Consider the following 16,746-nt stretch of genomic DNA (forward strand, 5'->3'; position numbering starts at 1 on the left):
GGAGAGCGAATGGGGTGGAACAGGACTGTCTCTACAAGGGGTGGGGTTATGCAAATAAAGGAATGAGGGAGGGAGGCAGAGTGATTCCCAAAGGGATAGGAGAGGGAGATGAAATGTGGGTAGGGTTATGCAGATCAGGGCTGTGGAAGGGAAGCAGGGTTATACAAAATAACAGGAAATGGAATGGAGGCAGGTGAAGGGTGGAGGCAGCTCCACCCCTCCCCATTCTATTCCTTGTCACTTTGCATAACCCTGCCTCCATTCCCGCCCTCCCTCTCCTTTCCCTGCCACTCATTCAAACATTTGCATAACCCTGCCCATTTTCTATTTTCTATTCCCCACCTTTGCGAATCATTCCACCTCCTTCCCTCCCTCCTGCCTTCCTTTATTTGCACAACCCTACCCCCTGTAGACAGCCTTTTCCCTCCCCTTCTGCCTTCCTTCCTGTGCTTCAAGACTGCAAGGCTTCCCACGTGCTTTTCTTCTTGCCAGTAAATTTATTTATTTAATTATTTATTTATTTTGCAGAGATCCCAGGGGTGGCCCGAAACCATGGCTTAATTACTGTGATTAAGCCCAAGGAAGCCATTAATCTATGCTCAGTAACATATAGATCAGTAGCTTCTCTGGGTTTAATCAAGCTGCAGTTTCAGGCCATGTGGCAATCTGTGGGGAGGGGTGGGACTGCTGGGGCCCCTTGGCCAATTGGAGGTGTGTGGAAGGCCCATTACGTTCAGCTGATGAATACGGCAGCTGCCCACAATCTGCCTGTGAAAGTGGTTGGTTGCCTCCTCGAGTTTGATAGATCCCTACTTACGATGATTTTTTTTATACAGCATGTAAATTTGATATTAATGTAACTCTTCTAAATCAATTTAATGTTATAGTGAGAAATGAGATGGGGATAGCCTGCCATAGTTGTGCATAGATAATCAATTTGGGAGCATATTTTCATATTTAGGGTGGGATTAATGCTGCTTTGGGAAACATGGAAGAAGACAACTGGAGATGGCACTTCTATGACACTGTGAAAGGATCTGACTGGCTGGGCGATCAGGATGCCATTCACTATATGACAGAACAAGCACCTGCTGCAGTTATAGAGGTAAAACTAGCCTTTGAAATCTATTGGAATTATAATTACTTTTAACACGAATATTCTTCTGTAGTGAAGTTTTAACGAGGTAAATTTTAATGAAGGAAATTCCTTCCTTTTGTTTCTTTTCTGATGATACTTTTAATAATGTTACAAAGTAATATTAGGCTGGTTAAGTTGCTTAATCTTATCCACAGCTCTGTCTTTGATATATTTGGGTTTTTTTGGTATCAACAGCTAGAAAACTATGGAATGCCATTTAGCAGAACGGAAGAAGGAAAGATCTATCAACGTGCCTTTGGTGGGCAGAGCCTTCAGTTTGGGAAAGGGGGACAGGCTCATCGCTGCTGTTGTGTTGCAGACAGAACAGGACACTCGCTGTTGCATACACTGTATGGCAGGGTAAGAAGTGATACAATAAATGAAACTGAAGGTTCTAGGGGTTTTAACAAATAAATGCTGTCCAAGTTTTTAAAAAAATAAGAATTTTTAACTGGCATTTATAGCTATTACTTAAATAAGCACCAGCAAGGATTCCAGGCAGCTTTCTAATCTTAATTCTCAGCTTCCCTCTCTCCCTGTGACAGTGCAGAGGTCTGTGCCATTGTAGGCACTAGGGATATAAAAGGTTAAACAGTAAGTATATTTATACTAGTAATGCATTAGTTAATGTTTAGCATGGGGGACAGTCTGGCTGGGAAGGGAAGTGGTGTAGTGCCTCAGGAAGGTGGTTAAGCAGGCACTGTGGTTAACCCTGTCTGCCTGTAAGCACCATGATGCTCTGCCTCTGCCTCCCTTTCCCTGCACAGTGCTGCTGACTTGGGAAGGAGGAGAAAAGGAGGGAGGACTGGTACCCATGAGGTATGTGTTATCAGTTAACTGTTTAACCAATATCATTAGGGGAGTTTACATGAGTAATTACTAAAATTAGATTTACATCAAGCAGGCGCCTACTAGGGATATCAGCATTGCAAAAAAAAAAAATATAGGAGCAAGAACTTTGTTTTTCATACTTTTCTGGAGAGCATGGGTAGCAAGCTGTTCATTTTGTGGCAGGGAGGAAACTTTCCTCCTGTTGCTGTCTTCCCTTCTAGGACACTCACATTGGCCAGTCCCAGGAAAGGTGTTTATGTAGACCTTTTCATGGGCTGGGAGAAGCTGGGCTACGCATAAGGCTACCCCAACAGGAAAGTACTGGCTAGCACTATCCATCCACCCTCACAAAAAAAGCGAGGGTAATTGGTGCATTTTTCCAACACGAAGGGCTGTTGTTCTGTCTAAGCTTGTTTCATTATGACTGACTTAAGCACTAATAATTGATCCTAAACATCTTCCAAGGCAAGGTCAGGAAAGGACAAAGATTAAATATTTATTAAGGTATGAGAAAATGATGACCCTTGGACCTAATTTAATTAAGCACTCGGCAATGTGACCTTGTATGTATTATTTTGAAGCTTGGCTAATTGTGTGTCTTCTGAATGTTGCCTCTATGTGCTAACACAGGGCTGTCCCAATTCTTAGCTCCTGGGGATCACTTGCCCCAGAGGCCACACTAGTGGGGGCTGTATGGACTGCATCAGGTGCACTGCATGGATGCTCTTACCACTCCATCGTGTGCGGTTGTATGTAGCTGTCCTCCCCACCCTTCCCCATAGCAGTGCTTCATGGGTGCACAAGAAGAGATCTTCCCCCAGTATGCACCCCTGTTGTAATGCAAGCACCCTCCCCCCCTCCGACTCACCCTTGGCTTTATGCACTGCCCAGCCCTGAGGTAAAGGCAGAAAGTGGCAGCTAGAGGAGGCAGCCTTTGGCTGCTATAGCAGCGGGAGTGATTGGGTGAGGGGCGAGGTAGGGAGCAGCAGCTGGGTGAGAGCCAGAGGAATACAGTTCATCCTTTAGCAGGATGCATGTGGCTGGAGTGCTGCCAGTTGGATAGTTCAGTGCTAACATAATGTAAATGTGGGTTGGATAGGGTTAGGGAATGCTTATTTCAGTGCCGCTAAATGTCTGGTCCTTGAAACTTGAAAGAGACTTTCCTGGGCCATTCACCCAGCTGATGGTATTCATTGGCTTTATAAATACTCTAGGTTTTGAAGTCCTAGTATGAATGAGCTTCTACTAGTGCAGCTGAGTAGTAAATACACGTACTACACTAAAAAACAGAATAACTCTCCATCTTTTAGCCAATCGTTATATTGGGTATAATTTTTCTTTTTGAGATTGTATGCTTTTTTTTTTTTTAAAGTTTGGTAAGTGTGGGCTTTCCAATCCACAGTGATACATGTTCTAGAATTAGTCTTGTGAAAGAGTAACAGGCTATTTGCATACTGGCTTATTTGGAGACTCTTGTCGATAAGGTCTGAGACTGTTACAAATGCGTGTTTCTCTACTGCCGAATATTTAGCGTATTTGGTATTGTGTTATCCTTTTCTTTCTTTGTAGTATAACAAATATGTGAGTTCTTTTGAACTGAATATTAAGAGTTTATTTTGAGTTTGCTTGCATGATAATTATAGTGGTGGTTTATGTTGGTATTAGATTTTGTTATGTTTTATGTATTTTGGTATATTGCTAATAAAAATTATTTTATTCTGATGTAAATCAGTTAGGCTTTAAAGAAAAGTGTTTATGTTGCTGTTTTCTGTTCCTTTTTCAGTCCCTAAGATATGATACCAGCTATTTTGTGGAGTATTTTGCCTTGGACCTTCTTATGGAAAACGGAGAATGCTGTGGTGTTATTGCACTATGCATGGAAGATGGTTCCATACATCGTTTCAGAGCAAAGAACACTGTCATTGCCACTGGGTAATGCGATATAATGTTTCTTGCCTTTAGAAAAAAAAAAAAATTGTTTTAAAGTAGCAGGAGAGAATTGGGTGTTCATTTAAAAGTGTGACCAGGCCTCCTGGCACCCTAAGGAGGATACATGCCTACATACTTAATCTGTAAAATGGAAATAATAATATATCTAGGTAAATCAAATTACTCTGAATTGAAAATGGCATAAATGCAAATTTTAAACTGTTCCTTTTAGATTCAGATTGATGACTGCAGGATACTGCAGCTTCAATCACTAAGGCTTTTTATAAAGTAATCCTGGTTAGCAGTTCTGAGGCAGCGTGGTCCTGTTTCCTTTTGGCATGCTGGCCTCAGTTGTTTTCCAGATATTAGTTAAGCATTCCGGATGGTCTACCAGTGTTGTTCACCATAAGTTAAAATAAGTCACTTTTCCCTTTCTGCACAAACTTAAATGGATATCTATGCATTGTGGCTGGTTGCATTTAGGAAAACTGTAAATTTGCGCAAAGTGCAGAGATTATGCTGCATATTCTAATGAGATTGTACTTTGTTTCTTTCTTTCTTTCTTATGGGAAGTATTTTTGGCAAACATTTAAATTTCTTAAATGTTTTCTAGTGGGTATGGTCGCACCTACTTCAGCTGCACATCTGCTCATACCAGCACAGGTGATGGCACAGCTATGGTCACACGAGCTGGCCTGCCTTGCCAGGATTTGGAATTTGTACAGTTTCACCCTACAGGTAAAATAGAAGATGAGAGAGGCAGTCCTTGGTGGGGTTTAAAACAAACTTTTTTTTCAGTATTTGTAAACATCTCTGAAATATTAGACAGTTCTGTCTTTAATGTTAAGATACGTAGCGCCAGAAGGGTGAATTGAGCTTTTTGAGCCAATTTCACGTTGCAAGTTCCTTTGCAGTATTTAATGTTGTTAGCAACTAAGCAGATGAATAAGCTGCCAGTCACTAAAAGTAGATGCATTTGCCTTCAGCTATTAAATAAAAAGCAAGGAACTCTGAATTAAGGGTTTTACTATATTCAGCTTGCACATTTTCAGTATAAACTTATGTTCACCTAATTTTGGACTGAATATTTTTCATTTCAAAAAGCAATTGGTTTTTCTTTTTAAAACTGCAATCCTTGCCTCTTGCTCTAAAGCATCAAAAATGAATCCTTCCTTCCATTGCATTTGTTTCTTAAACCCAGGAAATTTTTGTTTCAAGGCATCAAAATTGATGATTCCAAAACAAAGGTCTTATAGTTGAAACATGCAGCGATGATTCAAAAGTTGTTCTTGACTTAAGTCAGAATCTCATGTTGAAGTTTCTTCATGTAACTTCGCCTGTGACCTTATTTCCAGATGTATGTAGCTGAAAGCCTGGATATAGATAGTGTTTTACAGTGCAATCTGTACTGGAGGAAAATGTGGGACCACCTACTATGTAACTCTGATTTTAATATTAGAGGATGAGGTGGGGAGAGGAGAGGTGCATTGAGATGTTGTAGAAGATTCTACTGACTGTACAGTTTGGTCAGATGGGAATATCTTTGGCTTGTTCTTTAAACTAGAATTGTTTTGAGGAAAGTAAGAGACTAGCTGCTTGTGGGCATTTGGAGTGAAGGATGGTATGGATTTAGAACTCTGGCTTTCATGTAGGAATGAAAAGGGTGAGAAGCAAAGATTTATGGTGCATATGGCTGAGATCTGGTTACCTGAATATAACATAAGTAAATAATCATTTTTAGATAGCTAGAGGGTAGGTGCCAAGACATCTTAGATTTTTTAACTTGTAAATGTTTTACAATTGCATTATCTTAAAGATGTCTTCTTTATTTTTCTACAGTTTAGCCTCTCTAATCTACAGCTTCTTGTCAAAGAACCTTCATAACATGTTTAAATAGCTCTTAGTGCCTATTTCTTAAATGTGTTAATTGGCTAATGCTTTCTAAATTGACTCTGGGAACCTTAGAGGCATAACTACAGCATGCTGCAAAAAAAGAGCTACGAATATGCCTGGTCACATCCAGTTTAAGTCCTTGGGGAATTCTTGCTTGATGTTGATAAGCTCTGTGGAAATGCTGCAGATTTCTGAAATGGTACACTGTTTGTTTGTAGAGAGGTCCTGATTTAGCTTACCAGCCTTTCAAGAAAAATATACAGCAGTACTAAAACTCTTGAGAACAAATACAATGTTTGTTTTAGAAGTATATTATTTCCAAAAATGTTACCTTCAAAATTGAAAACTATTCTTAAGCCTCATATTTCCAAATCTTGGCATTTGTAATCTTGTTTGGATTTTTTAAAACAAAAAATCTTTTGACAGGAAACAAACTACAAATGTAAAAATTGACTTTGAGGCTAGAATAATAAAAGAAAAAACTAACTTTAAAATCTTATGGTTCTATAATTAACAAGTATTTTAGCCTTAATCATTTTAAGAATGGAAGGATTTCATTACAAAGTTGCTTTTGCTATTACTTAATTTCAAGAATATTTTTTTCTTTTGCAGGTATCTATGGTGCTGGCTGTCTTATTACAGAAGGCTGTCGTGGTGAAGGAGGCATTCTTATTAACAGTGAAGGTGAAAGATTTATGGAGAGATATGCACCTGTTGCTAAGGATCTAGCTTCCAGGGACGTAGTGTCTCGATCTATGACAATAGAGATTCGGGAAGGAAGGTTGGTTTAATTTTTTTTTTTTTCAGTGGAATTGTCACAAGTACTTAGCATTTGGGTTGAAGCAGCTAGATTATAGTAGTAGTCCATTTGGCAAGCTTGATTGCTTGAGATGATCAAAGGATTTAACTGTTAGCTGGAGAGAGAGACTATTTTAGTCAAACTTTTCCTGGAATGGAATTCCCTCTACAAGGTGATAGGAAATGAAGGTCTCAGTAGCTTCCTTTATAGTTGACCAGAAGTTTGTAAGGCCTGATGCATAGCTTTTCTCATTGAAAACTGTAGGTGCTGTTTTGGTGCTCTTTCTTGAAAATATGGCCCTTACCACTTCATACATTCTGATGAGGTTATATATAGTTGTGTGTGTGTGTGTGATATTCTCCAGTCATCTATTGTACAAAATTATTTCTAGAAAACAGAGTAACTACTAATGTAAAAATTCCAAGCAATATCAACACTATTTAGGAGGACAAGGAGACTTAAATATTAAAAGTAGTTCTTTGAAAGTGTGGCTTAAAATGCAAAGATTGCATGCGTGGATCCATTTTGTTACAAGTCAAATCTGTGTGTTAATTTCTTGAGTCTTTATTAGAATTAGTATAAAAAATGACTCAAGTTTGTTCTGCAGTTAGTATATTGCTACGTAGCTATCAAGCATATTTTAGTCACATCAGATATTCCAGATAGTATCAGTATTGTAAAGGACTGATTTAGAACGGGCACCTTTTATATAGAAGGAATCCCACAGAGGCAACTAGTCCAATCTTGACATGAACTTTTTCTTTTACATTAGGGGTTGTGGGCCTGAAAAAGACTATGTATATTTGCAGTTGCACCATTTACCACCACAGCAGCTAGCAACACGTCTCCCTGGAATTTCAGAAACAGCTATGATATTTGCTGGTGTAGATGTCACTAAAGAACCTATTCCTGTTCTTCCTACTGTACATTACAATATGGGAGGCATTCCTACCAACTACAAAGGGCAGGTAATTGTTCTGGCTAAATGCCATGGTCCCGAAGATGACATAACACACATGGTGTTATGACCATAATATAAACAAGTCCGAACAAAGTAACCAAACTACAAATATTATACTAAAAATAGAGCCCACCAACATAAAAACTTTAATGATATAAATATAGTAGTAAATCAAGACATGAATCTATAATATTGTTGTACATAGATCCACAATTAAGACAATAAAATCAAATCTAATGTTAAAATGTATCACTGATATCAGTAATAAAGAAAATTTAACTCTAATCACCTCAGGCTTATAAGCAAAAATTGCAAGACCGTTTATTAAATTTGAATCTGTTTGCTGTAAAAGCCACGTTCATTTCTCTCTGTGTAGATTGGTATTATGTGATTTTTTTTGCCCAAATAGAAAGGAAATGTTTCCTTTTTATAGCATGCTCCTGTTCATAATGACTTATAACTATAATCAAGCTTAACCTTAAATGTTACAATATTAAAGGAAAGATTGCAAAATATCATACTTCTGGCTTGTTTTGTAAACAGAATGCATCAGTTCTGAGTTTTAATCTGCCTCAAAATTCTACAACTAAATAGAAAACTTTCCATAGGACAGTGCTTATGCAGGTGATGGTACCACTACATAGTGGAAAGGTAGGACTGAATTATAAGACTAAGTTCTAGAGGTGCACTGATACATCAGTCCAATATCAGATTGGTACTGATATAAAGAAAATTATCTACATCGGTTATCGACCTGATAAATGCCCGTGCTGCATGCAGTTGCAGCACAGTACGTAGGCAGTGAAGACAGCCCGCAGTGTGAAGAGCTGCCTCCAGCTGGTAAGTTGAGGGGAGGTGGGGATCAAGGCCCTGCCGTGAGGGAGGCAGGGGCTGGAGCTGGGGCAGGGGCAAGTGCTGCTCGGGCAGGGTGGGTGGGCAGGGGACAAAGCCTCAGCTTGTCCAGGGGCGTGGGGGAGGTGGCTCATCTGCCAGTTCCCATGGCTGCTGCTGTCACTTGTCCAAGAGGGCACCGGGGGGGTGTGTGCTCTTGGATCTGCATGGGACAGGATGGGCTGGGGCCGGGGCTGTTCCCAGCAGAGCCTGGGCTGGGCAGAGCATGGGGCAGGCAGCGGTGCCACTGGGAGCGGGTGACTGTGAGAGGGCTACGGTGAATTTGGCACGGTTGCAGCCTATGCCACCACCCGCCCCCCACCCGTAGCCTCCTTCTAGCAGCGTTGCTCCCTGCCCTGCCTGACCCAGGCTTTGCCAGGACCAGGCCCCGGATGTGCGCGGGGTGGACAGGGGCTGGGGGCAGTTCCCAGCAGGGCAGGGAATGGCACCGCTGCGAGGAGGCTGGGGGTGTGGGGGGAAGCTGCAACCACCCCAAAATTCGCCATAGCCCTCCACTCCCGGTGGCTTTGCTGGGAACAGACCTGGCCCCAGCCCCATCCCGCCCTGCCTGTGCAGATTTGGGGGCACGTGCACTCCCGTGCCCTCCCGGATGACTAACGGGAACAGCAGCAGGAGCTGGCAGCCCAGCCGCCACCTCCCCCTCCCCCCATGCCCCCTGGATGAAGCCTGTTCCATCCCATGCACCCCAGATGAACTGTGGCTTCGTCCCTGGCCTGCCCTCCCTGACTTGGCAGTGCTTGCCCCTGCCTCCTTTCCTCATGACGGAGCCTTAGTCTGTGCCCCCATGCCCCTTCCCTTCCCCCTCCCCCTGTCCCTTCTCCTACCACACCAGACTTACCTGCTGCAGGCAGTGTATTGGATCAGTATTGGCCAATATGCCTCCTTAAATATCGGCTATCGGTATTGGCCTCAAAAATCCCTATCGGTGCACCCCTAGTAAGTTCTTAATTATATGACTTAACTCTTACTATCACAGTCCCTGCACTAAAATGGAGTAACCTGTCACAATCTCAGGCGGGGATGACTGTCCCATACTAATTAATCTGGAAAAAAAAAATTCCTTGCGACTGTGACCTGGTGTTAGAACAGGTGCAGTTTTTTCTCCCATGTTCAGAATTATAACTTCAAAAAATATTTTAACCATGCTGTTTACTAGGGTTAGTAGTATTGAAAGGACATGTGGTGTGGGGTTTTTTGCTAATGTTTATCACTTTATCTATAGACCAATTAAGAAGTAATCCTTAACAGTTTTGTGTTGAGGGAAGCTCTAACTTTTATGGCTCCCTGTTTTATAAAACAAGCAAGAGACATTCACATACAGGGATGTTAATACTACAAATTAGTTTTTTGCAAATGAATTTTTAAAACATATTAAGTGATTATTTGTTTCTGAAATGACAGGTGATTACACATGTGAACGGCCAAGATAAAGTAGTACCTGGTTTGTATGCTTGTGGTGAAGCAGCTTCTGCATCTGTTCATGGTGCTAATCGACTTGGAGCAAACTCGTTGTTGGATTTGGTGGTCTTTGGTCGTGCTTGTGCCCTCACCATTGCAGAAACATGCAAGCCTGGTAAGAGTTGCTGTTTAAATTGATTCCTTTAATTGTCTCAAATTGTTAGCGTATATTTCTGTTCACTAAAATGTGTTGTTTCTTTAACAGTCATACCTTCAGTCTTGGTAAGTAATTATAGGACTATTAAAGCACCAAGAAATTGCAGTAACTTTGCATTTTGGGTCTGTTGTATGTAATACTTAGTATTGGTTGCCCAAAAGCTCACTCATACTTTTATTTGATGTACTGCGTTTAATTTATAGGAAAAACGTAATTCTGCCAAAGATGCTGTCAGATATGCCTGGGACTCTCCTTCCAAGCAAGAAAAAAAAACAAACGTTGCTAACAATATTGCAAACATTAAGAAAAGGACCTAGCAGCGTGTGCTACTGCTAGGACTCGATTTGAAATGAGTCCTCCTTCCATTTTTCAGACCATGTTGTATGTATCTGAGGTAAACCCCTTGCTGAAGCCTTGTACATGCAGCCTGTGACTATTTAACATTTTTAATAGCCAGAGACAGTCTGTTGTATCTGTAATGCAACTGAAGATTTGGGAAGCAGTGAACAAGCTAGCTTAATACATAGGTCTCTTCACTGTAACTACTCTTATTCTATATTGCTCTTAAAGTGAAGTTGAGGCTACTCTGTATCTGTTACTAGGGGGTAGAATTTGCAATTTCCAGGCCTGGAAAGTGGACTTACTTCCTGTGTTTCCTTGGAATTTGAAAAAACGTAGAGTTCTTGGCAATATGCTTACCATGGTATGGATTTTGATTATTGCCTTAAACTGTTGTAGAACGTGTAAGTTGGTTTTAATTGTAAAATGTGTGTGTATATGTGCATCTAAAACATTTATATTTATAATATAGTTATTTTGTGTATATATATTTATATTTTATATATGTTTATGTAGAATATGAATGTATAAATATAAATACAAGTACAAATATTAGGGCTGTCGAACCATTAAAACGTTAATTGCAAGATTTAAAAAGTAGTTGTGATTAATCACAATTTTAATCACACAGTTAAACAATAATAGCATTCTAATTTATTCCATTATTTAATTATATTATTTATTTATAATTGCCAGTGCCTCGCACTCGTGACCCACAGCCCTCTGTGACCCCAGCAGCAGCATTTCTGGGGCAGCCCAGCCCCCGCAAGCATGGGTACCAGCCTCTGTACTGTACACCCAGTCATGGAGATCCCTACTGCCCTCAAAGGACCCGCCCAGTCTCCTGTTGGAGGGGCAGGCACCTCACTCAGCCCTGCTGCAGCCCTAGCCCCAGTGCCCAGCTAGCTTCCCCCAGCGCCAGCAGGGACCCCCCCTGCCACCTCACATGTACACACATGCTAGGACCTGGCCCTCCAATGTGTGTGCGCCCAGCAGCAGAGAGGGGAAAGGGGGTCGCTTTTCCCCCAGCACGCATGGCCAGGCATGGAGCAGCGAGGGGCAGGGGCCTCTCTTCCCCCAGCAACAGCAGTAATTAATGTGCGTTAAAAAATTAACACAAAAACAAATTAATGCGTTAATTGTGGCTGTTAATGGTGATTTATCAACAACCCTAATAAATATATATCTGAATTACCATGTCAAGAAGTTCTTGGCAGTTCACAAGACCCAATATTTTTCTCTTGCAATGACATTTCCATCGTTTGCTCTCTGTGGAGCAGAATGGTACTGTCATTTATCACTTGGCTTCTTCAATAAGAATTTGAGACTTATTTCATGGACAATGTTTTGGATGGATTTATGCCATAACAAAACTGCATGTTATGAGTTCTTGCATTTCCTTTGCATTTTTGGAATATGGATCTGAGGACCTAGTAGTGGATACTAGTAGGTGAAAGCTAGTATTGAATGGTAGAATGAAATACTTTTGCAGCACATATAGTGGGTTTCCTTTTTTGTGACTAATGGGTAGTGTCTGACAGCATGTGAAGGATTACCTAGGTTAATGGGTCAGTAAAAGCTGCATCTCTACTGTTATATTGTGAGCATATTTTTAATTGAATAAAATAGTCTACATATGTGAAATATTTTACAAAAGTTAAGCCTTGCCATCCATGTGAGGCAGAGACATAGTAATGCCCCTTTGTAGATAACAAAAATTATGCCTGTCACTAAAAGGTGGTAATTTGACACAAAATTGCAAGTTGAGTTAATGTTGGAGAAGGGATGGAAACCTTTTTGTAACGGGTTCATGTGGAAAATAATCATGAATCAAATCCCTAGTTCTAATTTTCAAACAAATGTTCCAAATTACCATATTTACTTCAATCAAAGATGACCCTGATTGTAAGACAACCCTACCAATAATTAGATTCTATATATGGAAAATTATAAATTTGTTATAATTTTTGAGGCATAGAATCTAATTATTTTAGGTTTGTCTTTAATTTATATCCCTCCCACTGCTACAGCAGGGAAAATTTTAATCTGGGTGTCAGGTAGTGCCTCCTTCCCCAGTTTTTCCCCTGTGGCCCTTTTCCCCTTGGTCCTTACTGTCAGACCCTGCTTTCCCTAAGTATATGGAAGTGAAGAGCAAATATTTAAAAATTGACCTTGAAATAAACATAGCTGTAATAATAATTTGTATATAGTACCCATAGATTTAGCTCATCCAGAACTGATGCATTTTACCTTTTTTGAAACTTCTGTAAGGTTTTTAGCACAGGTTTTTCATAAACAGACTTCTAACTAGGACTGTGGTACCTACTTATATATAATACAAACTATGCATGATACTAGTCCAGTGGTTTTCAACCTGTGGTCCATGGACCCCTGGGGGTCTATACAATTTTTTGTAAGGGATGACTATGATCAATCGAGAGTATGTGAAATACCCACACTTACAATTCAAAGGGGTCCACACCTCCATCTGAAAATGTTTAGGGGTCTGCAAATGAAAAAAGGTTGAGAACCACTGTACTAGTTCAGAAGCTTAAAGGCTCATAATTATACTATATAGGTCATTGGGTTGTGTCCTAGCAGAGTCGATAGCATTTTTCAAGCCATGGTGACCCTACAGCTCAGCACTACTCAGTATGTGTGCACTCCAGACACCACCTCGCCACTCCCCCAAGGAGCCATGTGCCAATTAGCGCCCACTCATGACTGGAATTAGCTGTTCTTGTCATGAGTTGTGGGATCCTCCACAGATGCAGATGAGGTGCAGGGCAACCTGGTCTGGCTTTATCTCATGGAGGACAGGGCCACATTAATCATATGAGAGAGTGGGTGACAAGGATTCTGGGTCAACTGTTTGAGGCCCTGTTTTATGATGTCTGCCAGACATTTAAGGCTGGTGAAGAAATGGGAATCACTGGGAATGAGAGAGAAAGGCGCAGCTCAGTTTTATACGTGTTAAGAGGAAATCAGAATGTGTGGTTTAGTGACTTACCATCATCAAAAAAGTTAGCAGTGAGGGGGACTGCACTCAATAGGCACTAACGTATATCTTATTCAGATGGGCTTCACTAACCTATCCTTGTGGTCAGTTCCTGTCAGCATGTTTAACCAATGTGTGCCACGTGTTTTATAGTCATGCTCAGTGTTGGCTGCACTTAATCAATTTCATAGTTGGTTTCCATTACTGAGCACATGCTGCTTTTAGCAGTAGTTACAAGATAAACAATGTATTTAATGCATTTTCCTTGTATGCAAATATAAAATGAGGGGTGCTTTCCCCCAGGCTGATTAGGGAGGGACTTTGTCTTGTACTGAAGTAAATATGGTATATGAAAAAATAGTAAGTAAATGTTCTGTCAGTACAGAATTGAAGCAAATATTTTGCAGTATTTCCAAATATTGTCAGTGATAGCTTTGAAAAAACTAGCCAGTTAGTTTTTGTCAAGAATTTGTAAGAGAGCTTCTTTTTGAGGTATTAATTAAAATAGTTTTAAATTGTTACTGTATTCTGAAGACTATGTAATCCTAAAACTAAGTCCTTTTTTTCTTATACAACTACACATTTTATTTTAACAGGCAAACCTGTTCCCTCAATTAAACCAAATGCTGGTGAAGAATCTGTTGCAAATCTTGACAAACTACGATTTGCTAATGGAAGCCTAAGAACATCAGAACTGAGGCTTAACATGCAGAAGGTAAGTATCCCAGCGTTAGTGACTAGCATAGTATACGAGATGAAAGTGATTATTAAAATAGACTGTACCAGAGGTTCTCAAACTGTGGTCCATAGACCACCACTGGTCCGCGAGCTCCATTCAGGTGGTCCACAGAAAGGTTGCAAAACAGTTGAGAATATCTGTACTTACAAGGAAAGACTACTGATATTAAAATATAAGTTGCGTGTTTTGATTTGTAGAGTTAAAAAAAAGTTCATTAAGTGGTCCGCTGAGACCCTCAGCAATTTTCAAGTGGTCCACAAAAAAAGAAGTTTGAGTACCACTGCACTACACTATTACTGAGTTCTTAGTGCTATCAATTTCCTGTTGCCATGAGTTTATCTCCTTATAGGTTTTGGATATTACTGTCTCCTAAATATCATTCACTGAATGCTCTTTCTAGTTGTAACTGGCTTAGTGAGGGTGATGGCGAATGAAATGTAAGGCTGTAATGACTTTTGGGTGTTTTTAATTTATCCTACATATGTCTAGGGATTGTTTTATGTTGAACTTGTGGGGAAGGGCTTAACTGGAACTGTACATGCAGGTGTGAGCAGAAAATTTTAGGCGACTTGAAGTGAAACCCTTAAAGTGATTTAGGTCACAAAATTAGCTCATAAGATTTTGGGGTGTGCAGTAAACATCAATTAGTATGTCTTTCATCTTGCTGGGTTTTTTTTAATGTTGATACGTTGCAGACGATGCAAACCCATGCTGCAGTGTTTCGTACAGGCTCTGTACTACAAGAAGGCTGTGAGAAGCTAAGCGGCATTTACCATGATTTGGACAAGCTGAAAACATTTGACAGAGGTCAGCAAGCATCACAAAAACATTCAAACCACTACATGTTCTGTTGATACTTGTGAATGGCCTTATCTTCGAAATGTTGAGACTATGTGAATGTTCTGCAAGGAGGCATTTTCAGCTAAGAAAAAGCTTTTGGTATAAAAGTCTTGAGCCAGAGTTACAGAAGTAAACCTCTGATTTGTCTTGAGGACTACTGAATTAGATCAGAAACGTATCATTTTTTTCCTACATCAAAACACATAGGAGAATGCATGTAGTTAGAAAAAAGTCAGATATTCATGACTGTGAGGTGTTTGATTGCTTCTTCATGTAAATTAACTGACTTCTTGCAGGTATGCCTTGATCAGGCTTTACTGCTTATTACAGTTCCTCTCCTCTCCACCTCCAAATACTGAAAAGTCCAAAACTACTTTTGAATATTATAAATATCTCCTTTTCATGCGAGTACCACGTCAGCCTTACATAAATGGCAGCATAATATTCAAATCTATATCTTCAATAAAAAGAGATAAAACATCTCCATGTTCATAGCTCTGCAAAGGGGATTTATATCTATGAGGATTTATACTAACTTGACACTGCATTGACTCTAAATTCTCCCTGCCCTTTTTCCTAACTTTTTTTTTAACGTATCTCTGCCTGCAGGGAGAGTTTCAGTGAATAGAGTACAAGAAGAATAGCTATCCCCAAGAATACACCCACTGCAATTTTGACTTAGAAGTAGTTGTTTGGTCTTTCTTTTTGTAGCATATACATCTCAAAACCCCTGTCTTTTTTGCTGCAGATCAGTAGGATTGTCAGCTTGAGGGATGCAAAACCAGAAGAGAGCTTTTCAGCCACTGGCTTCAGATGCACTTAAAACTCTAGGAAGGCTTGTACTTGATTATAGCTAGTTCTGTAATTCTTTGTACCAACATGAAAGGAGATCCAATCTGGTTAGTCATATGTGGGTTTTTTCTTTGCTACTGGAAAACTTTTCAAATTTTTAACATCTTGTTAGGTATTGTGTGGAATACTGACTTGGTGGAGACCTTGGAACTGCAAAATCTAATGCTTTGTGCTCTGCAAACTATTTATGGTGCTGAGGCTCGGAAGGAATCTCGTGGTGCACATGCCAGAGAAGACTACAAGGTACAAATATTCTGTGTTATGTGACTGACACTTCTTAGCAAACAAATGCTGTGGTCTTGGATGATTTGTCCTTGATATTATTTTTACTCAAAGATCAAATTTTACTCGAGATCAAATTTTAAACCGTTAATGTCTGTTTAAAGTCTGTGGAACTGGCTTGTGATATAAATCATGCAAGTGGATATATCAAATTGCCTATTGACCAGTGCCTCCAATACCCAGTTGACTGCTTTTTGATGGGATGAAAGCAGTAGGTTGCAGTACACTGCTACTTGACCTTCTTGTTGAAGTGCTGGCAATTTACTAGTGATATAGACAGTGGATTTGTAAGGAAGATTGGAAGCAGTGTAGCAAAATAGGGAAGTAACAGGAATATATTCTACCTTACTAACTTGCTGAAGCTCTGCAAGGACTTTGAAATAACAGCAAGATTTGGTATAAAATATTATAAGGTTTGCCAGGTAGGCTTAAAATCTCATAACCATGTTTATGATTGGAAGTACTTAATTTGAAATGTAATTATCATATGGATTTGTAAAATGGAATTCCTAGTCCACATCAGCATAATACTTTTGTTCTGTTTAGGTAAGGGTAGACGAATATGACTACTCCAAGCCAATACAGGGGCAGCAGAAAAAAACATTTGAACAACATTGA

At 40.0% G+C, this 16,746-nt stretch overlaps 1 protein-coding gene across 1 annotated transcript in view; it reads left to right on the top strand.

Annotated features, from left to right (window-relative positions):
• SDHA (succinate dehydrogenase complex flavoprotein subunit A) overlaps positions 1 to 16,746 on the top strand; it is a gene marked incomplete at its 5' end in the record, with an annotated part of 20,362 nt that overhangs the window by 2,167 nt on the left and 1,449 nt on the right. The window contains 11 exon segments of the mRNA XM_025198304.1: positions 962 to 1,105; positions 1,334 to 1,498; positions 3,753 to 3,901; positions 4,512 to 4,636; positions 6,404 to 6,572; positions 7,363 to 7,558; positions 9,865 to 10,036; positions 14,012 to 14,130; positions 14,850 to 14,961; positions 15,959 to 16,089; positions 16,675 to 16,746. The exon segment at positions 16,675 to 16,746 is cut by the window's right edge and continues 30 nt beyond it. Coding sequence (XP_025054089.1) covers positions 962 to 1,105; positions 1,334 to 1,498; positions 3,753 to 3,901; positions 4,512 to 4,636; positions 6,404 to 6,572; positions 7,363 to 7,558; positions 9,865 to 10,036; positions 14,012 to 14,130; positions 14,850 to 14,961; positions 15,959 to 16,089; positions 16,675 to 16,746 — 1,554 coding nt within the window.

Source organism: Alligator sinensis, unplaced genomic scaffold (genome assembly GCF_000455745.1).
Source record: "Alligator sinensis unplaced genomic scaffold, ASM45574v1 scaffold428_1, whole genome shotgun sequence".
NCBI lineage: Eukaryota > Metazoa > Chordata > Crocodylia > Alligatoridae > Alligator > Alligator sinensis.